Source organism: Apteryx mantelli, chromosome 21, assembly GCF_036417845.1.
Source record: "Apteryx mantelli isolate bAptMan1 chromosome 21, bAptMan1.hap1, whole genome shotgun sequence".
NCBI lineage: Eukaryota > Metazoa > Chordata > Aves > Apterygiformes > Apterygidae > Apteryx > Apteryx mantelli.
In genome coordinates this window covers 10,887,423-10,909,745 of record NC_089998.1, presented here as the reverse complement: position 1 = coordinate 10,909,745, position 22,323 = coordinate 10,887,423, and the positions used below count along the sequence as shown (strand labels likewise).

Below are 22,323 nucleotides of genomic sequence, written 5' to 3'. Positions count from 1 at the left end.
TGACCTTGAACAACCCAGGGGAATCCTTGCTTGTGTTTTGCCTGCTAGCGCTGCTTTCTGTTGCTGACTTGAATGAGCTCAATGTTGTCTGCTCTTTCATTGAACATATCTGTGCTTTTCTCTTTTCTCTTTATTTGAGGACTGAGTCTGATATACAGTCTGTGCCTAACTCTGAGCTGCTTGCGTTTTTAACATGAGAGAAACCGAATGCATGCCTGAGATTGATTTCTTGAACTCTTTGATGGGATTGGTGGAATGCGATGCTAATGGCCCAAAATCTAAGCTGGCATTTAAATAAATGAATAGATCCAACAAGCCCCCCAAAACTCAGCATGAGCTCTGTAGCCAAACGAGCAAGAAATGTGGGTCAGCTTAATATGACTGGGCATCTTCTGGTAAAATAGTACAAGGGAAAGACTATTGTTGCTCATCTTTACCAGCAAGAGCTCTTCATGGCTGTATTTTCCCTTCTGCTGCTTGATAGTTTAAAGTGGGATGTTTTCTTTCTTCAGCTAACTCAGTCAAATAAGTGGCTGTGATCCGAGATTCACACCTAAGTGAATTGGAATCAGTACAGAACGGGGGGATATTTTTAATCTCCTTTAAGTAGGAGGGCAAGAGGGATCTGGCTTTTGCATGTTTTGTTTTGGAAAGAACCCTCTCTAGATTAGCTCATTGGGGCAAGCAATCTTTTTTCCATTAAGAACAGAAAAAATGGGGTGTGGGGGAAAGAATCCTACAAAGCAGATGAAAATCACAATCCGTCTCCAGCATTTCTTTGATCCACCCGCAAAGACGTATTTAACAGTAATAAAAAAATCAGCAGGTTGCTAAGGCATCACCCTGCTGTTGAACACTCAACCTTCCCCAGTTAATTTGCCACCAGTGATCCAACTTCCAAACAGTCTTGCTGGTGCCATTTCTCCTTGATGAACCTGTCCAGTCACGTGTTGTATAAATACTTAAAGTCGTCAGGTTAGAAAACATCCTTATTTTATTAAGGATGTTTTAATGTTCACTGGACAATATCTTTCTTTGTTATGGTAGAGTCTGTTGCAACCGTCTTGGCTTAAGCTCAATTCATTGTGCAAAGCGAGCTGACCAAGACTTCAAAACAATCTCATTTTTTTATAAAACGATAGTACGGCACTATTGCCTCTCCCTGAGTCTCAAGAGGGAGAAAATCTGCCTTGCTCAAAGAAAACAAGGACTCCATGGACAGCGTGAAAGGGCTATTTCCTTTTTTATTATTGACCCAGTAGTAGAGGGGAGGGCTCTTGTGGAGAGGGATTTTCTCATACTTGCTGCATGTGGAGTGATCTGCACTGACGAATGTTTCTTTTGGAAGGTTTTCTGGTGGCCGATTTGCTGCTTAGATCGTGAAGCTGGTAATTTTAATTTCTTTTTTGCGGGCTGTGGTTTCTAATCGCGTTAATTTCTGAAGGACACAAAACCTTTACTTTCCGCAGGACAACTTCATCAACCTCAGCTTCCTGCGGCTCTTCAGGGCAGCGAGACTTATCAAGCTCCTTCGCCAGGGTTACACTATCCGCATCTTGCTCTGGACGTTTGTGCAGTCTTTTAAGGTGAGTGGCAGGATGGAGGGGCAATAACGCTTTGCATTTCTCTAGCATCTTCCGTGGAGTAGCGGAGAGCTTCTCTCCACCTCTGCAAGGTAATCGCCGTAATACTCGTTTTGCAGAAACGTTAACTGGGTTGCACCGAGCACCCGGCGAGTGCTACAGGTGCTGAGCTTTTGGAAGATCGGTCTGAAAGCCAGTCAGCTGCCAACGCAGAGTCAGGACAAGCGGGCAAAGCTCAGGTTCCCCTTGTAACTGCTGCAAAACCTCAATGGCAAAGTCTTGGAAAATCAGGAGTAATTTGCTCACGTGTCTCAGCCTTGGCAGAATTAAAAGAGGCAAAACCAAAATCATTGCATTTTGGTAAAATAAAATGTGAAGCTGCATACCGTGGGGCTGTATTTTGATGACGTGGAGGATTACAAAAAGGATTTTGTTTTTTCCAAGCTAGGCCAGTTGCCTCCTCTGGTTCCCAGCTCACCCTCTCTCCCTCCCAACATGCGTCAGCACACCTTCGTGGCTGGCCCACGCCGGCACCGGGGCTGACCCACTGCGGCGGCTGGGAACAGCACCTCTGAGCTGAGCGCCACCACCCCGCGTTGTCAAACAGCAGCCTCGCAGCGCCCCAGTTCTCAGCCCGTGCTTAGCTTTGAGTTTGCTGCTCGCATGGCAGATCTAAATAGGAGCCTGGGTGCCCTAAAGCTGGTAATTTTAAACAGCTGTCAACTGGTTTGCAGCCCATTTCTACAGCTTGTTGTATTTTAACGCCGTTTATGGGGTGCAATCAAGTTCTACAGTGCAGAAAAGAGATCATTTAATCTGAAATCATACTTTTTGTAGCATTCATGTTGAGCTCTAATACACTATTATTTTTTCACTGTGCAGCCTTAGGGCACAGAAGCCCGGTCCCACTCTTCTAAGGTAATTACACAGGATCGCTGTCCCAGCAAGCACTCAATCACCGTGGCATTCAGAAATCTTGCAGTAGAAAGATGACTTGGGAAAGCAAAACACAACAAGGTCTGGGAGCTGCTGAAGACAGCTCTGCTTGCTAGCTCACAGCCATGGGAGCTGACTTCTTGCTGGCAGCGCGCCATGCTCCTGAGCGCTGCCCGTGCATACGGTGGGTGGCTCTGGGGACTTGGGAACCATATGTCAGGCTTGGTAATGTGTCTTGCCTTCTTCTGGGTTGAGCTCTTCAATCTGCCACTTAGGTCTCTGGGTGATAGCGTATGCCCTGGTGCTGTCGCAAGATCTGGCGTAGCTTGGCTGCAGATCAGTGTAACATCAGGGTATCTTGCACGGTGCTTTTTGGATTGCCTTACTAAGGCAATTTGTATTTAATAACGCACAGAGAGTGGCTGGGTACAGCGTAACCATTTTCTTTTGTTTTAGCTGTGCTTTGAGATATAGTGTGGAGTCTGAGTCAAAATGATGCAGAGAGGTTATTTTAGCTGATAAAACTGGAGAAAGGAGTATTTTCTCCTAAAATGGCAAAGACGTTTCAAGAGAGAAGAGGCGTTTCTGTTCCACAGTTGGAGAGATGTGCCAGGCGGCTCTGGCCACACTGACACTGGAAAGACATGTGCCAGCTCTGAGAGCAGCTGGGACAGGTAGCTCGGGTACAGCGCTGTGTGAGCACAGGTATTACTCTGAGCCGGAGCTGGCAGAGAGGGTAGTTTCTAGTACATGTCTTAGTCTAGAGAGGCAAGAAGTTTTCAGAGAGTGAAAATGGGAAAATAGCAATTGCTTCTTTCTACAGGTGACTTGGAGAGAGAACCATAGGCATCTGTAATGGCCTCTGAGGACCAGGAATCCGGGAGGTTGTTCTGTGTACACTGTATCTGCAGACTTTTTGAGAAACGCTAGGTTGGCAGCTGGTGTTCTCACATCCAACTTTTGCGTTGTGCTTTCACCCAGCCATCAAACAGCTTACGGAAAAGGACAGTGATTCTGGGGCTTGCTGTGCCACGGAGGACATATCATGAGATTTGTTAGGCAGCGTTTTCCTTAAGGATGGAGGGAACTATCTTTGCTACTCTTCTTACCTTAAAACTAACCAGGAATACTGCAGCCAAGTGGGTCCTTACTGGAGGCTGAGACATGAGGTCTGGAGATACGAGGTGTTCCCACTCAAGAGAGGCTTGTTCTGTGTCCTTGGACTGGCTGGATCTTGAGAGAGGGTTCAGCCAAGGTCTGTGCCTTGGTTTCTAAGAGATTTGGGCAGGTGCCAGATCATGAATACATTTGTAATGATGCAAACCAAAGTACGTTGTTCTGGAGATGTTTCAGAGAGGTGCCCTGCACTGAAAAACTGTACTTGACCTAAGCTACAGCCTCGCTCTGTCCCCACGTGCATGGGGAGCAAAGCAGGAGGAGACAAACTGGCCACCTCTCCCCTGCATTGACTCAGGACCAGGGCAGGGAGCTCAGGTCATGTGCCTAGGTCAGCTTGGGTTGCAGTACAGGATGTAGAGCGGCTCATGTGGCTGTAGAGCTCCAGGACCAGAGTGTCAGCGTGACGGTGCTCAACCAGGCTGCACAGACATCCCACCGGCGTCTGCCGGCTCGAGGACCTACCTGCGCTCTGTCACACACTCCAAGTTGCCACGTCAGTGACAAGCCTACCCCAAGCTAGGTGAGGCCGGTTATCCCACTTAGCCTGACTACCTAGATGAGTTTGAGTCCCGCAGACTCTCTGCTGACTGCTACTGCAGTGAGAACCTTCTTCAGTATAATCCTGGTTATTTCCAAGGCATGCACGCAAAGTGCCACCCCCGACGCTCCCTGGCCACGTGTGGAGTTCCTTGGCCTCCTTTTCCACCCACTTCTGAACTGCTGCTCTTTGTCCCTCGTGCAAAGATGCCCAGCAGAAATTGAATCGGTCCTTTGCCCCATGTTTTTTACTGGGCTCCCAAAGGGCCTGGAGGACTGGACTGCATGGCCTGACTCTTGCCCCAGGCTTCACAGCATCTAATCCTAAGGCAGTGACTTCTCATTTTTTCAGCTATTACTAAACAAAGAGTTGTTAACTACTCCTTCGTTCAGCCTGAGTGAAAGTAGCTATTACTCCCAGCTTGGCCAACATAATTACATTGTAGCCCTCACTGATTTCTCACTAAAACTGAACTTTTTGTCCTCCGGAGTGTGCGATCTGTGCCTATTTCAGAGCAAGAACTTGCTGTTTCTTGGATATATTTTTTTTCTCATATTGAATGTACAGCAAGAACTTTAGAAACTAATGTTTATCTCTGCATAATTATACATAGGAAGTGCTAGTGCCTGTTATTGGCTCCAGTGCTTGCCATGGAGTTTCTGTTGTGTTTTCTCTTTTACTTATCTGCTTGCAAGGATATATATATATATACAGAGGTCTTGGAGAAAATCCAAATTGATTTGTAACTGATAAATAGCTGGTTCCAGAAGTTTATCTTCTGAAGGTCACCTTTGCCAGAATTGCTCAGAGTCTCTTCTTAGTTCCTTCATCTGAAGGACAAGCGGTGTGAAGAAATGTTGTGCAGCCCTGGAGCTAACTGGTACCAGCTGACGTACACATTTGCTGTCATTAATTTTTCCTTCTCATTTTCCACAGGCCTTGCCTTATGTGTGTCTCCTCATTGCAATGCTCTTCTTCATCTATGCCATTATTGGCATGCAGGTAAAATTTTACCTTCAATACTGACCGTAAGTAGCTTGCTTTTGTCCTGCTGGTTCTGGGTGCAAAGGGGCTACTGCCTCTGCAGCAGGATCAATACCTGCCTAAAGATAAGGCAAAAGGTTCTTCTTGTCTGGTGCCAGGTGAATTAGAAGTGCAAGAAGTCCACCTTTTCTAACCTTACTACCAGCTGTTGTGTAGAACATGACCTTGGCACAGATAAATATTCCTGGCTGCACAAAGGGAGAACGTGAGCAGGCAAACCAGCTACCATGGGTTGGGAAGCTGTGGCGCAGCAGCCGTGTGCTCGGGTTTGGGCACATGTTCCTCCCTGTGGGCAGGCTGCATGCATTTCTGTGGGATAGAGCATGTGAAAGGGCTGGTACCAGAGAGCAGTTCACACACTGCACTTTTCCGAAAAGAAATGAGAAAGTTTTCATGGCCTGTGCTGGAGCTGAAGTTAGGTCCTGTGGTGCTGGAAGGGATCTGCATGAAGATGAAGTATATTAACCTGTTTTTTCCCATTCGATCTTCTCCTCAACACATTTTTATCTTCCTCTTCAGCATAGAAATTATTCTAGCTTTTCAGATCGGTTGAGTCAGGACAAACTCTATTACTGCCTTTTCTTCCAACTGCACTTTATCTGCCTTTACAGATGACTTCCATGGGGGTTCACACGAGGATGCACTTGGCCTGAGTTGCTTTTGTTTTCTGTCGCAGGTATTTGGAAACATTGCGCTAGATGATGAAACTTCCATTAATCGGCACAATAATTTCCGTACCTTCCTTCAAGCCTTGATGCTTCTGTTCAGGTAAGTCGAATAAAATACCATAAGACTTGCATGCAAATAATAAGTCTTTGTGTTCCCGTATGCCAGTTTAACAGCTGAGACTGAGGCACCGATATCCTCTAAATAAGGCAGTTGGAGTAACTCAGCCATTCCTGCCTCCTGTTCCTGGTCATTAAGGGTTTCCCCGGCTCATCTCAGAACATGATAGAGCTGATTCAGTGCACAGGCATCTCTGTGAAGTGAAACCCAATGCTGTGACACTCCGCATAAACTCAGGTAGATGTTTAATGAAAGACAGAACCCCCCTGGTTCCTCATAGGAGAATGTTTTTCATGTAACAGCAATTTCATCTCATTCACCAGGCCAAGCCTGATCATCAAGGGGAACCCGTAAAATAACTTCGGTGGCAGGTTGGTTAATTCAGATCCACAGCAACCAGACACCCCAAATCATGGCCTCAACTCTGACCCTCCTCAGAAGCTAGTGATTTCTGCAGTTGCCAACCACTCTCAAGTTGATGAGAGTATTTAAGCCTAGATCTGGTGTGGGTCAAGGCTGCCTTTGGCAGCAGTCCCAGCTGAAGGTCCTGCCTTCACCTGCCTGTTCCCACTCCCCCATGACAAAACTGGTGGGGTCAGTCAGCATTGCGATCCAGATCATGAGATGGATCTGGGTTGAAAAAAAGCCTTCTGGAAACAAGCTGCTGGTGGGATTTTCCAGCTGACTCAGTTGTTAGATCAGCTGACTATGCTGAAGGGTAGGCGGTCTGCAGGGAGAGGGTGCAGGACCCAGCAGCCCAGAACGGCAATGGGATCCCCAGTGGTCAGCACTGCCACCTCACACGTGGCCTCAGGTAGTGTTCCCAGCCCGTGTTTAAGCTGAAATTTGTTGCTTCTGTTTGAAATCCATGTAAGGGCTTGTGGGCTGGAAAATCTCTTTCCCCAGCTATATCAGCTGATCAAATAAAAAACTATTACCTCTTTCTGCAAACCTTTCCTGTTAAAATGGTATGGAAACACTATTCTTCTGGAGATGTTCAATACCAAGTTTGGCAAAGATCCATATGAGTGACGCAGGTAGAGCTGGCCCTGCTTGGGATAGGGATGGGGATTTATACGCTCTGCTGAGGTCCTTTAAAGCCCTGTTTCTCCCGAGCTCTGATGAGAGTCGTGCTGTCAGTGTGCACACTGATTAATGTCCTCCCAGTCTTGAAGCTTACATATTGTTTAAAGTGAGAATTCCTTTCATCGGTTATTTTTGCATTACCAGCAAGTTAACACTTCATACATCGACACCACCTCTGCTTCAGAATGAAACCATTTCCATCTGGGTTCGTTTTGTCTGGAAGCAAAGCATTTTTAAATGAAAAAAAAACAATAAAATGACAGATTTTTCAGTGGAACATAGCTGCTTTGAGAGCTGGCGTGCAGCAGTTTTAGCAAAATGAAGTACAGACCCTTCTCCAGATTGGGGCACTTTGGGGAAGATTTCACTGATCTCACTGTGTGCTCTGGGGTATGGACACACAACAGTTAATAATCGCTGTAGCCTCCCCGAGCGTCTGACAGCCACATTGCGGCTCTGTTCAGTGCGTGAAACTTTATGCGGATTATGTGATGCTTGTAACTGGATATCTTGCTTGGGATTTGGTTCGCATAGTTTCTGCGAAGCCAGCTGGAAACGAAATTAGCCCTCTCAAGCTCAGAATAATCAGCTGAATCTAAACTCCGAAATTTAATAAAACCGGATAATTATTCAGGCTTGTGTCCGGACCTCTTGGTCTCCTTCCAGGCTGGCTCCAGCCCTCACTTGCGGCCGCGCGGCGGCAGAGCCGGCAGCACCGCGAGGGCAGGGGGGTTTCCGCACCGCCAGAGGAGTGGGACCAAGACCCAAATGCCACCGAGGGGGAGTCTGCCACATAATTTCGAGTGGCCTGGAAGCTGTTTCAGTTTACACTGATCACTAAGTCATCTCAAAGACCAGGAGGGAGGCTTACGAGCAGGCTCTGCATAGGAATTTTTGGCTGCCCATGCTGTCGATTCTGGGGATAAATAAGGGACGTCTGTGCCCAAGGCTCAGCCCAGGGTCTCTCACCAAGGCTGCTCTTTGCAGGGATTTGGAGTGGGGTGACATTGCGGATGTCAGTTTTGTTCCCTGAGCCGGTGTCTCATTGTCAGAACGAATAGCGTCGTATGGCTGTAATCAACACCGCGCCAGCATGGAGCTGTGCACGGCGCTTTCTTCTCGTCAAAGAAAGTCCCTGAAAGCACCTATGAGTGTGGTGCAGAAATTACTGGGAGAGGGGGGAGAGAGGTTTGCAGCCAGCCCCGGGATGGAAACATGGATGCTGCAAAAGGAGAAGTTAAAAACCATGTTTGCTTACACATGCACTTTGTGCTTGACATGTTTAAAGCAACCTGGTTTTCCTCTCCTGAAAAGCAATCCAGTTTAGCCTGTCGGGTTGCTTTTACCTCCCCGTAATACAGGGAAACGCTCTTTCTCCTTTCCTTCTCACGGCAGCAGGCCGGCAAGGGCAATTCAGGCTCTTTGTGTAAATACAGATTTTCCTCCTGGACGCAACCTTCCCCCCGGTTAATTTGGTCAGAACGCAGTAATAACGAGTGGCAAATGCCCATGCTTCCCTCCCAATGAGGCGCTCGTGAGATGCTGCCCCGTGGTCCCCGAGCCGGGGCTGGCACGTGGCCCCGGCGCCGAGCACGGCCTTGGGGTCGAGCCCCCGCGCTGAGCTGGCCGGGGCCGCTGCCCGGCTTCGCTCCGCAGCCGGCCTCTCCGCGGGGGCCGCGTCCCGTCCCGTCCCGCGGGAAGGAAGGCTCACCCTCGCCCCTCGCCCCGGCAGGAGCGCCACCGGCGAAGCCTGGCACGAGATCATGCTGTCGTGTCTGAGCAACCGAGCCTGCGACCCGCTCTCCGGCCTCACCAAAAACGAATGCGGAAGCGATTTTGCCTACTTCTACTTCGTGTCGTTCATCTTCCTGTGCTCCTTTCTGGTAAGTCGGTCGCGCTGGCTTGGCGTCGCCCCCGGAGCGCGGGTGTCCGGGTTGCTCCAGCTCCCCATCCTCCTCCTCCCGCAGCTCGGCACCTCTCCCTTCTCCCCATCCCCTTGGTCCCTCTTCTTCTCTAATTATGATTTGTACAACATTACAGCTCCACTAAAAAACGTTTGTCATCCTGGAGATAAAATCCCTTTAATCCCCAAAGAGATAATTTAGTCATTAGTTTAAAGAGAAGGGTTTTATCTCCCTTCCCACGGGGGGTCTAATATTTGGAATTAAGCATTAATCTGTTTTGTCTTGGTTTGTAACACGGTTCTTTGAAGCAGGGAATCGGGGGAGGACAGGGGGAGAATGGCCAGGGTGTCCTTGGCTCCGAAGGGCTTTTAGAAGACAGCTAGGGAGCGTCACACTTGTTTGATGGCTTGATTTTGTTTTGCGGCGTTTTCCAAATAATTGAAATGATCATTTTATTCCGCTTTGGTGTCAGGGAAACCTTTAGACATGAAAGTGAACAGAGCTCTTGTCCTTGGTTCATGCCAGTGGCCATCATGCAGCACTGGGTCTAATCTTTTAATTTGTGGCAGCGTTTTTCTAAGCACTTGCATGCATGAAAAGCTCTCTGCTCGGGATCTCTTTTCTGCACCGCCGGGATAGCAGAATGGAGAACCAGGGAAAGGGATTCAATTAAACTTCAAGAGATAAAAATCGCAGCTCTGAAATGCACTGAAGGGGAACGTATCATGCCTACGTTCAGTTCCATGCATTTGCTTTAAAATACAAGATCTGATGCTTTGTGTAGCTGATCCCTGCTATCATTAGGAACCTTTAACCAGGAAAAAGAGGTTCCTGTGGCAGTTTGATATTGTCTGCGGATTAAAAAACTTGAATGGCCGCTAGGGAGATCATTTGTCCAACTGTTGTTCCCCCTTTGACATCCCGTGGATTATTTCTTCTGCATATATTAAAAAAAAGAGAAGCCCTGAAAGCTCATATAAAGTTACCGCTCCGTTTACCGATTCCTTTAGTGCTCTGTACTTAAAGCTAAAATCTTTCCTTGTGTAAATCCTGAATCTAACAGCAGCCATTCGCTTTATTTTCAAGTGCACAGTTGTTCCTACAGCAGCTTCTTTAAAAAACAAGCAGAACCCTCCAAACTCACCCCGCTGGCTCATGTCAGCTGTCGTACTTGAGATGTAGTAGCAGAATTGGAGGCTGCAGCACATCTGTGTGAAATACAGCTTTGCGTGAGCTTCGCCTCTGAGTCAGTGCTCCCGGAAAACCTAGCGAAACCGCACCCTGCCTTTGCTGGCAGGGAGAGGGGAGAGCCCCTGCGAAGAGCAAAGGGAGGGAGGCCAGGCTCCAAAAATAGACGGCGGAAAGCCAAGCAGCTGGACTGTTGCAGGACAGGGCCGTAACTCATTTCTTAAAACGCGTTCAGCACTTCATTGCAATAAAACGTGGTTCCCCACAAGCGATTAAATCGTTACGGAGCCACAGCCTTGCCAGGAGGGCCAGTTTTTATGGTTTGGGAGATGTTCTTACACCATAGATTTGGGGAAAAGTGTGTAACGTGTTTGGTTGTAAGTGTGGTTTCTGGCCCTTTGCGGACGCCCAGCCTGACATCATTTTCCTCCTGTAATTTGCACTGATGAAAAATACAAATTGAAATTAAAACCTACTGGAATGGTTTTACAGAAGCAAGGGAAAACTGTACAGAGTCATGACTGGAATTGGGAGCAATGCAAAGGGGCTTTGGATCAAGGGCCAGATTCTCAAAAGTCTTGCCAGCTCCTGGTGCTCTGGGAATACCAGGCTATGTGTGGGATAGCAGCAACGTTGCCCATGGGAAGGCCCAACAGCTGTACCATGAGTGAGCGCTGCTGCTGCACTGACGGTGCTTCCAGTCCCTGAGGAGCTGATTCAGAGCAGGTTTGGCCATTGCTGTCTGTACGGCATGGCGCAGTGGAAACAGGCCCCCAAGGGCTTGTCCGGATTGTGTTACACGGAGACCCCGGCAGCATCCAGGAGCTGGGGTGGCACAAAGTGCTAGCTTAGTTCCCAAAATGCAGCAGGGCTGTTTGGTGTAGCAATGCCTTTGAGCTGGCAAGCCCTTACGCTCAGCAACAGGACTGAGTTCATGCACATTGCTGCAGAGGCCGAAGTCATCTTTGCAACCTAGGAGCTAGCAGGGTTAATGTGCTCTCAGCTCTGCATCAGATTGCATGGCCTGGAGTAGACATACCCTTAGATGGTTTCCAAAACCCCAGGGCCCTAGTGCAAGACGGTACACTGGAGAGCTGGGTTCCGTTCTCTGCTTTCCATGAAATCAAGACAGTTACATTTCTTTGCATCGGCTTGCTCTGTTATGGTCTGAAGGTGAGTTCTAGGAAATGGATGGACTAAAAGTCTGAGAAGTTTCTGATTAGCATTTGGTTGTGTATGAATATGGAGATCCATTACAGACTGTGTTTGTCTACATTAGTCAATTGTTTGTCACAGCAAAAGCCCATCCACTGCATGTCCAGCAATGAAAGTCCCCTTCTGCCCTCCAGATCACCCAGGAATACCGAACAGACCGTAAATTCTTCTAAACTGCACAAACTCAAAACTCAACTGTCTGATCTTCTTTTAATGACTGGCAGATGCTCATCAGCTGGAAACATCTACATTCAGTTTAATTTTGCTGATCCCAGCAAGGGAGCTCACTGAAGTCCTCATCCTTGCTTTGTGTGGTGCAGAGAAGCAACACTCACAACAGCATATCAACCTCCCTATAGAAGAAAAAAATATATAGAAAGCTGCCTTGTGCTAGTCAGGTCTTTATCCAGCACGAGAGCAGCAATCCCAGCTGCCCTCTTGCTCTTCCATTCTACTGGTTGCACCTTGATCTTTTCCCATTGAAATCCTTGCGTATCTTCCGTTGGCTTTAACAAGAGGAGAATTTTTATATACCAAAAGCATTTACCAGGCTCTGTGTTAGACGGTAGCTATTAGGGAGAGTGGTCTTTTGTGTACTCTGTCCCTTGTCTTTCTGGGTATCTTTGAAGGCTTGAATTGCTATGAGTCTAAAATAGGAGATTCAGTTTGAAGAATGTTTTTTCTCCTAGCTGTTCAGTCTTGATTTGAAAGCTCTGGAAGTGTTCTCAGGAGAGCCACATAATCCAGTTGGTGAGGCAGCCCGTGTACCAGTTTATGCTGGTATCGTGTGAAGAAGGGATGTTTGGCTGTGTTCATGGCGAGTGAGATGTGCTGTATCAGTCACGCTCTGGGAAGGTCATGTTGTAGAGTTCCACGATAGGAACATTACCCAACTGCATGTGTTCAAGAGCCTTGGCCAGCCTGCCACACACTGCGGAGTGGGAATCAGCTTGCAGAGGTCAGGGGAGAAGGAGATGACAACAGGGTCTTCAGGGATCCACAGCTCTGTTCGTGGGACAGCATGGGCCGTGGGGTGCCCCAGGTGTGTTCCTTCAGCTGATGTGGCCCCAGAACTGCAGTCACTCTTGATCTGCTCATGAGCTGCAGGTCGGCTGCCCCTGCTTTGTAGGGATTCGTTCCCCAGGGTGCAGCCGTTTCTTGGTCTCTTTGTGGAGATTGTCAGAAGCACCCCATGTTACTGCCATGGTTGGTAATTGCTGTAAGAAAAAAGCTGCCCATCAGCATATCCTCACAGTATTTTTTTCACAACATACTTCTGAACTGTGAGTTTTCAGAGGTTCTCTGCTCAGGATCCTGAAACCAGCCAGTCCTACTGTCCTTTGCAATGGCTTCGTGTGACTCAAGCTTTCTGGCCTGAGACCACGGTTGTTTTCAGGTGGGGCTGGGGGCTGATGTACCTGGCAAGTACCTAGGAAGACTTTCTGGTCTCTCTTGCTTCCCCATCTGCCTGCTGCACTTTGCTCTTGCAGTGCTTTTAAAAGGGCCAAGCAGAGGACAGGGCTGGGAGTATCTCATATCGCAGCTCTACTCTCCTGTGAGCAGAGCAGCTATTGTAGGTCGCAAAGGAAGATTTAGGCAGTTCTGCTGGTCCAAAAACTCGGCAACGACCACAGTGTAGAAACCACGCGTCCTGCTAAGTGAAACATGCCTTCTCAACTTCCAGCTTTTTTTCTTTTCTCCTTAACTCTGTTATTGCTTCCTCTCTGCAGATGTTAAACCTATTTGTGGCTGTGATTATGGACAACTTTGAATACCTGACAAGAGACTCCTCCATCCTTGGCCCACACCATTTGGATGAGTTTGTTCGTGTCTGGGCTGAATATGACCCAGCTGCCTGGTATGTAAGCTGTTACACTTGTATGTGGAGTAAGGGATATATATTGTATATAGATATAATACTCAAGAACAGACTGTTTCTGTATATAATGTGAATACAGCTCCAGAAGGAAAAGAATTCCAAAGCTTGAAATAACTTTGGAGGGAAATGCTCCAAATTCAGTTCACAGTGCACTGGAGTTTAATTAACCTGATGTCATTACAAGGGAATTTCCTTTAAATAGACACCAGAACCAACAAATCAATAAAGAAAAACACAATCCCCCTCCCTGCCCACGCACACCCTGCTGAAAAAGAATAAGGTAAATTCAAATGATCTTGGCTGAATGGCCAAGTAGAAAAGATGTTTAGGATTTCTGAAAGCAGCTTTGAATGCCTTGGGTTTCTTCATCCCACTTTAAAGGAAAAAAACATGCTGAATCTCTTGCCGCTGGCAGCAGTTCAGCTAACTTGGAGGCTAAGCCTCACTACACTCACTTAAGCAGCATCTCTCTCCTAGCTGAGAACCACTTTAATAGTTGTACGAGTCCTGGGCAGAGACCTGAGACCACACAAAAACCCCCTGATGTTTTCAGGGTGCTCTGTCTCCCTTAAACGGAGACAATCTACCCCGCTGCTTTGCGTCGGTGTGTTAAGTGCTGCAGGCTCAGAGTTCCTCGCTTGCTTTCGCCTACCTGTGAGGCAGCAGGGAGTCACATAATGTTTTTTAAAGTAATGGTGGTCTGCTGAAACATGTGATTTTTAAAGAGACACTTCTCACCAAATGCTGTGTTTTGATCTTGGAAGCTTTCCTTCTAGTGGCATCAATTTGTAGATGAGAATTTTGTGCTTCTAAGTAATATTTTTACCTTTTGAGCTTGCAGCTGAATCCTGAGATGTGTGAAATAATGAATAATAAGAAAACCCAATAAGCCTAACCTTTGTAAGCATTTCAGTTCTCAGTGAGCCTCCGATAAAACATTCTTGATATATGAGCACGTTAAAGGAGAAAACGCTTTGCTCACAGCCAGTGAGGTGTTTGGTTTTATTGTTTTGTCTTTGTTTTTCTTGTTCAAAAACAACAGCAAGGAAAGCTGCACACCATGGACTTAAGTGCCGCAGCAGCAGCAGAATGGTGCTGTGCTATGGCAGACCCAGGAACCACTGTGGAGGCATTTTAGGGGATAAGAAGGTCAAGGGAATGGCTCTGACCAGTGATGCTTGGTCACTTCTAGAGCAAGACTGGCTTTAAGATATTGCTTTTCTCCCTCACTACAATGGTCCTGGTGACCATGTTGCTTCCATTTCTAGATGCTCTGAGATCCAGGTCACAGTAATTTCCTTGGTATTCAGCAGCTGGGGAAATAGCCTGTTGGAAGACCTTTTTTCAAAGCCCCTACTAATTTTGTATCCATCTTCCTTCCCACGAGTTACTCCGCAATGAATCCACTCCGTATTTGTAATGAAGCTGCCTCCAGCTCCTCCAGTCTTTCCACTCTTTTTTGTTTCCCTTCAGTAGAGATAGATGTGGGAAGTGTATGTATCAACAGGATCTGAAACTCCCTGCTAGGATGCAATTAAACTGCTTTAAAATCTCACTTAAATTGATTTAGACTAATATAGTAACTTTATATGTAAAACTATTCCAAAATGACTGCATGTCTCTGAACTTTGTGTGATTTAAACTAATTCAAAGCCATCTATACTAGGAGCATGCACACAGACTGCACATATTCTGGGAATGTGTAATCTCTAAGCAGATTTTATTACCATGTGTTCTGCAATGCAGACAAGTCCTCTGTGGGCATTTGGCATGCAATAATAGCTACTTCTCTTTTTCACATCCAATCCTATCTCTTACCACTAGAAAATCTCAATGAAACTGGAAACTTGGGAATGCCTATTCTCCCCCTAAGAGTTAATCTCGGCTCTGATTAGCATCAGTGGGAGAAGTTATACACCTAAAGGGGGTTTATATGTTTATATGTTCAGGTACCTTCCAAGAGGCAGAAGCAGAAAGTTTACAGCGAGTTTTGCTCGCTCTGTTAACTCCGGACTCAGAGTTACACTTTGTGAGGCGCTTTGGGGAAGATCCTTCTCGCTTTCAGAGCTGTTAATACAGAATGTGCCGCAGATTAAGATCCTAAATCTGGTTTTCTCTAACCCTGTTCCTGTTCTGCCCCGGTGTAAAGCTACTGATGTTGGCAGAGTGCCTGGGTGCAGAAGTGCAAATCAAAGGACAAGCCAAGACTATGATATACTCGAGGCTTAATCCTAAAACCATGTGCATGTTCTGGATTTTCCGTGTGTGAATAGTTCCGCTGAAACCATTAGTGTTTTCCTGAGTGGGACTAACATTTCCGCAATTTAAAAGTAATCTGAAATCCATTTACAGTTTAAGGCCGGAACAGATCTTTAGATCATTTGGTCTGAACTCCTGTGAAGATCTGGACATTTTATTTCCCATAGTTACCCATGAATGGAGCTTAATAACTTGTCTTTGGGTACCGCTCCCAGCAGTACGCCCCGTTTCGATCCGAAGACACAGGGCTTTAGAGAATCCACTTTTTATTCAGTTGCTTGTTCCAGCAGTTGGTCAAACTCCCAGAAAGAAAGTGTCCATCAAAACTGGTGTTCTCCAAAGTCAGTCGTCTCATTTCAGCTTTGCTTTGTAAACCCAGTATATACACGTGCAGGGGAATGATGAACAATCACTGCAGTACCGTTTACGTGAAAAGGGATTCCCAGGTGGTGTTATGTTATGCTTAGGTGAAGGTGAACAGATTCCTGCTTCCATATTTCACTAACTCAGGCCCTCTCTCGAGCTCTCTTGTTTGGCTGTCCCATGTAAAAGGAAATGACAATGCAAGAGTAAAAAGTACAAGTATGGTTATACTGTTGCGATGCAAATAGTGTTTTAAACATATATTTAATATATGTGTGTTTACATACCTGTTTTCAGCGACACCTTTCTCTTTGTTACAACATCCAACTTTCTGTAAAGTTTTCTGGGGAAAAATATTCAAACAGAAGTAAAACTAAAAAAAAAAAAAAAAAGCAACTAGCAACTGTTACTGTTCTAAATATGTATCACGCTCAGCAGGGGTAAGTATGGTTAAATCACTGGATTTAGAGACGGCATCAGGCATTGCAGAAAGAGAGAGCGAGAGAACTCTGCCGCAGACTGTTTGGTCCGGGACACTGCGATAACCAGCAGCTGGGTAAAGCAGCGCCAAAAAAAGGAAACCTTGCTTTCAACCTCACCTGTGTTTATTCTCTTTGAGGAGTGATAACACTGATTTTAAGGATGAATTGTGAAAGAAAAGAAAATCGGGTTCATAGGCACTGTTATTTGTTCAAGCTATATAAAGAAAGTGAACATTATCTCTTTCACCTCCACCTCAAAACACACGTCTTAGAAATACTGGAAATGTTAGTCTTGCCTTCCCATTTTCGTTGCTCATTCCTACGTGACTGGGGGGAGTACTGGTGGTGTATTCAGGAGAAGGGGCAGGGCCACCCAAAGGAGGACTTTTTCTGTGACTATCTGAGCTAACAGGATGCTGGTAAAAATAAATACATTTAAATGACCTGCAAAAAAAAGCCCTTTTGTTGCTGGTTATAATTTGCTGCTGTGACCTTCTGATGTAGTAAATCTGCCAGTTCTCAGACTCCATGGAGTCTCAGAGCACCCAGGGAACTGCTTATACCTGTTCTCTGCAGACTGATTTTACAAAACTGCAAATTTCTGCACTCAATTAAAGTAATAATATAAATACTTTTTGTAACTATGATTTAGGCCTGCAGTGAAGACTCGCACAGTTGCATTTTATCTGTTTCTAAATTAATATTTTTGAGTTGATTTTGAAGGTTTTGAATAGACCTTAAATTTTTGTATCTAAAAAGCAGTACTACTGAAGGAGATATTCCAACGCATCCCAGCCTTTTTTTCATAATGTACCAAAATAAGCAAAGTGAAGCCAAATCATCTCATTTTCCCTTGCAGGTCATTTTTGAAGTTCAGCCCAGCTCTTGCTGTACATGATTTGGTTACTTAGAACAGATTAAGGAATTTAATCCTACCGTTAAATTAGCTGAAAATATTGTTGCGAGTTAATGAGATTGACCATAAAGCTGCCTCGAGGAGTCTGATTTCAGCTAGTGGTGATGAAGGCTCAATTTTTGCGGTGCTGATGGGCCTGAGACGACTTGCGAGATGGCTCTTTCTGGGCTTCCAGCGAATTGCTTATTGTATCTGCAGCAGAATATAGCCAGGCTGAGGTTACTTAGCTAGTAACAGTGGAAAGTGGAGGTTCCCAGGCTCTTTGAACTACATAGTTCGAGTTCCAGTAATAACCCAGTAAATACTCGGGCTATTTGTGTGCCGTGAGCTCTGGTTTCACTGGGCCGTTGCAGCACCTGGGCAATGAGTAGGGGCTGTCATGTAGGCGTATGGTCAGGCACAGAGAAATAAAACTTGAGTGACAAAGGTAACTAAATGCAGTGGTTGGAAAATCTTCCATATGACACTGAAGCTTTTCACGGAAGAAAATCTCAGGATATAGCTTTTATTGAGCAGCTGGAAGTTCTCTCTCTCTCTCGGTCTGTGGTAAAGTGCTTTCATTGCAAACCCGTTTTTTATCTGACTAACCTTGTTTTCCAGGGTGTTTTGCCCTTCCAACCTCGCCTGTTTGCCTGTGGGAGGCTGATGCCTCTCTGATTTTGCTGTCGTAACATCTGATGTTTTCTTTCCAGTTGCCGGATTCATTATAAGGATATGTACAATTTGTTACGTGTTATTGCTCCACCCCTGGGCTTAGGAAAGAAGTGCCCTCATAGGGTGGCATACAAGGTTTGGAACTTCGGAGACTCCCCCCAGCATTTTCAGTTGTGTTTTTGTTTCTTTTTACCCCAAGTGCAATTGCAAATGGTACAGAAAAGAAACTGTAATGTAACTAAACCGTTGCGTGAGAAGGAATGATTGACTGACTGCCTCCTTTCTCCTCAATGCATCTCTTCCCCGTCTACTCCCACACCCCAGCTGGCTGGAGACAGGCAGCTTTATGAGACGGTGAACTCCAGAGCTTCCATCTTGCGTGGTCTAGGTGGGAAGCGTTGGGCAAAAGCAGCCCAGGATCTGAATACTTTCTTTCTATATATACGCAGCAGAGAGAAATGTCATCTGAAGATTTCTAGGGAGCCTTAAGTCCATTTACTTTTAGCTTCATAGCACTGCCCCTCCAGTTTAATGACTAACATTTGAATCCTTCTCTTTCCTGAGCTGAAAAGACATTTTATCTGGAGACCAATTAAGTGGGCGGCAGAGTGGGATGCTCATGTAGGCTAGCGAGAGGTGAAGGAATGAGATCTCTGTCTACCACAGTGCATCAGCAATAGCCTGTAGATTGCCTTGGGAAGAACGCTTATGTCTCTGAGATTGTAAGATAGGATATGCATAGAGTAAAACCTCCTGCCTCATGGACCAGAAAAGCTATACTGTTGTTGAGAGCAAAAGTGGGGAATTAAGGACAGATCTTGCAAAGAATTGAGTGCAGATAGACTAATGCCTCTCAGCAGAGTGCTCAGGACATGAGTGAGGTCCCTGGTACAGGCAGGGATTTTCCTGCTGTTGTTGCATGAACTTGTAAGGAGAAGATGAAGGAGGGAGTAGTGGAAATACTCAAAGTAGGGAGCTACCACGGCTCTTCCCGTTTGCTCAAACCCTGGTGTTTTCCACATCTGATTGAGGGCTGAGAGTTAATGTGTATCGCAAAGAAGGCAGCTTCAAGGGGCACCGCATGCCAGTGAGCCCCTGTACTCCGAGTGGGGGTTTAGGTGCGGAAGAGAGGAGCCAGGATTGTGTCACTGGCTGTAATTACAATTTTTGTCTCATCAGCCTTTAACTTAGCTTTGGGCTGTAAAATCTGGGTGGTATTCTAACGAAGTTAGTTATTAGTGACGGGAATAGATGTTTTTGGCTTGATCAGTTCTCTCTCCCATCCTCTTCTGCATCAGTGCTTTGCATAGGAATTCAGGTCCATGGCAGGAGAACCGGCTGGTGTTCAGGCGCCTGGTTGTGTAGCTGTCCTGCTGCAAGAACAGTGCTTCATCAGTGCCTTAGGTCCTGGTTTCCTCTTGGTACAGTGGAGATGATAATACTTTCCTGCTTTTCCAGGGACCTAACATTAATTAAAGATGTTCTGTAATATGCTTTGGTCTCCTCAGGTGAAAGGCAGCACAGATTTACACAATATAACAAGCAGGCAGCCAGTTGGGAAAACAAAATGAGATTGCCACAATTGTGGTCACAGTTTCAGTACAGCTAGAAAAAGATTAACTAGGAGAGTTTCTTGCTTTTTCTGCCTCCCTTGCTTTTCAGGGCAGGATTTCAGTTGCCCCCAACATGCCCTGAAGGTAGCATCAATAATGGCAAAAGGTCTAAAGGCCAGTTCTCAAATCTCTGTAATTCCTGGTTGCCTCTTACGCTCAGGACAGCCAGCTGGCCTTGGTGGTGGAGACAGGTGGTAGGTACGGCTTGAAGAAAGTGCGGCCCCATCAAATGTACGGGAAAACCAAATCCCCTTTCCACCACCTTCCTGCAGATTGAGCACTGGGCTCCGGTTTTGTCAAACTCGAATATAGGCTGAGAGAGGAATCAGTGCTGGCTGAGGTTTGCAGAGCGGCACCTTTGGCTTGGAGTCAGAGCAGTCATAGTCTGTCCTCATGAGAAGACAAAAGAAAATTGTGGGTTTTTTACTTCTCCTTTAGCCTGTAGGCTAAACTGAAAACTAAGCTCTTTATTCACTAAAGGAAAACTGAAGTATCCTCTCTCTCTGTCCCATAACTCTGCCTACCAGCTCTCCCTGGCATGGTGAACATGACCTTTTCCGATTGCCTGGTTTGGGGTGGGAGGGAAGCCCCCTCCACCCCCACGAAGAGCCAGCCAAGCCCCAAGCACGCCCACACGCCTTCCCTTCCCTGGATGGAGGCATCAATCATTCCTGACCGCCTCCGCGGGGGTCCGCGCATCCAGGGTTAACTGTGGCCTCGCGATTTCTCTGCAGTGAGGAGGAGACGTTGAGCGCTGAAACAAAGGAACGGAAGCGGAGAAACCTTGCGATTTAGCCACCTTTTTATTTTGTTTCTGTTTTCCTGAGAAATCTGATTAACCGGATATCTGTTTTCTTGTCTGCTTTCCCCTCTTCCCTTCTCTCTCCTCCTTTTCGTTTGCTCTGCTGCGTTGCCCTTTTCCCTTCTCCCCCCTTCCCCCCTTTTTTTTTCCTTCTTTCTTTTTTTTTCCGGTCTGGTTTGATTTCTGTGTCCTCCTGCTTTTGCCTCTCTCCCTTTGACTCCAAGCGGGCGCATCAGTTACACTGACATGTATGAGATGCTGAGACACATGTCCCCACCTCTAGGCCTTGGAAAGAAATGCCCTGCTCGCGTTGCCTATAAGGTAGACCAACTGCCCCAGAAACTCCTGCCAAACCACCAGCTTTTTGTGCCGTGGCTGAAACGGGTGCCGTTCTTCTGTGACATTCGTGTTGTTCTCCTGGATTCTTTCTAAGTGCTTTATCTGCTTTCTAAGCAGACGGGATTTTGAGTCTTCTGCTTTTTTGTAACCTTTTTTATTTTTTCTTTTTTTTTTTGGTCTTTGAAACTATGGCACGTCCGTTTGTCTTTCTAGCTGTGTCTCCGCTATCTCTCTCGATGTTTCTCTCGCTATCATTCTGCTTCCACTTAGTCTCCTTGGGGGAGGGAGGGTGCTAATGTGCAAATTACCCCGCCGATGCAGCCCTCGTTTATCTTTGTACAGCTCTTTGACTATCCACTCTCGCTAGCCCTTCAGTAGTAGATTGGTTTGGTTTTCCCTCTTAATTAGTTCAGAGTAATTAGAGTAGGCAGCATTGTAGGAGTTAGCAAGCTATTAAACAGAGGCAACACCAGAAGGGCTCCTTAAATACACTTGTTAAAGAAATTATTTTAACTCCAGCCGTTTAAGCTGGTAAGATGAAGAAATTACTCAAACTGTTTATTCTGAAAAAACTTTTTAATTGAACCGCAGGAACGCATTATATCCAAAAGCCTGTTAGCGGCTGCATTTCAGACGCTGCCTTGATGAACGCAGTAGAAACTCAGGCAGGCGCAAAGTCAAAATTACAGAGTAGGTCCAGATCCTGCCAGGAAGAGCCAAGCTGTTCTCTAAACAACTTGCATGCCGCTTGGAAATTTGCATTTGCAGGGGCGATTCCTTGGAAGCTTTTAGCACCGAACCTCATGCTTTTAGAAGGAGGGATTGATTACAAGCATTTAGCATTGGTGTGAGTCAGCATCCACCTGAATCAAACTCAACAGGTGTTTCGCTGTTCACCTCATTGCGGCCACCACCGAGCCTCATTACTGTACCCCGAGCTGCGCTTGGAGCAATGCGTTGCAATGGAGCCAGATCACGAAAAACCTCCCCGTAGTGCTCATTTTTTCACCGAAGGCAAGATTTTGCCATGAGACTTAAACTAAGCCTAAGCCTAAGCCTGAGCCTGCCAGCCTGTGCTTGGCTGCAGCAAGAAGAGGCTCAGATAAGACTTCCTGCAAGATCCTTCCGTAGTGTGTGAGGATTTAAAATAAAAAGAAAATTAAACATAACCTTAAAGTTAGCCAGTTAGATATCTTTTCTGCGTTCCCTTTGGTGGGTTTTTGGCCACCATAGCAGCTGCTCTGAAAGAGCATCTCTGTTATGAACTCTTCACACCCACCGTATTGCAAATACCCTTGTGAAACCTGGCTGCCTCAAAGTGGTAATCTTGAAACTCCCATATCTTAGCTATTAAAGAGGGATGGATAGATAGACTTACATTTACGGAGAGGTACAATTATACACAGAAGCCCGATGCTTTAAAAGAAATCAGTGGCTCCATTTAGGACCTCTTAGTTTCCATTGACTTAAAATGGATCTGTGTTGCTGCTGAAAGCCAGGCAATAGATGTTTGCCGCTGGGCAACCAGATCTGTGCCTGGGGTCGCATGTGTATATC

The 22,323-nt window shown here is 46.3% G+C and overlaps 1 protein-coding gene across 1 annotated transcript in view; it reads left to right on the top strand.

The window, feature by feature from the left end:
* The window catches only part of CACNA1B (calcium voltage-gated channel subunit alpha1 B), a 317,072-nt gene that overhangs the window by 267,803 nt on the left and 26,946 nt on the right, over positions 1-22,323 (top strand). The window contains exons 36-41 of the mRNA XM_067308827.1: positions 1,470-1,586; positions 5,173-5,238; positions 5,957-6,048; positions 8,885-9,035; positions 13,190-13,317; positions 20,652-20,748. Of these exons, the coding sequence (XP_067164928.1) occupies positions 1,470-1,586; positions 5,173-5,238; positions 5,957-6,048; positions 8,885-9,035; positions 13,190-13,317; positions 20,652-20,748 (651 nt within the window). The remainder of the gene's footprint in view (positions 1-1,469; positions 1,587-5,172; positions 5,239-5,956; positions 6,049-8,884; positions 9,036-13,189; positions 13,318-20,651; positions 20,749-22,323) is intronic.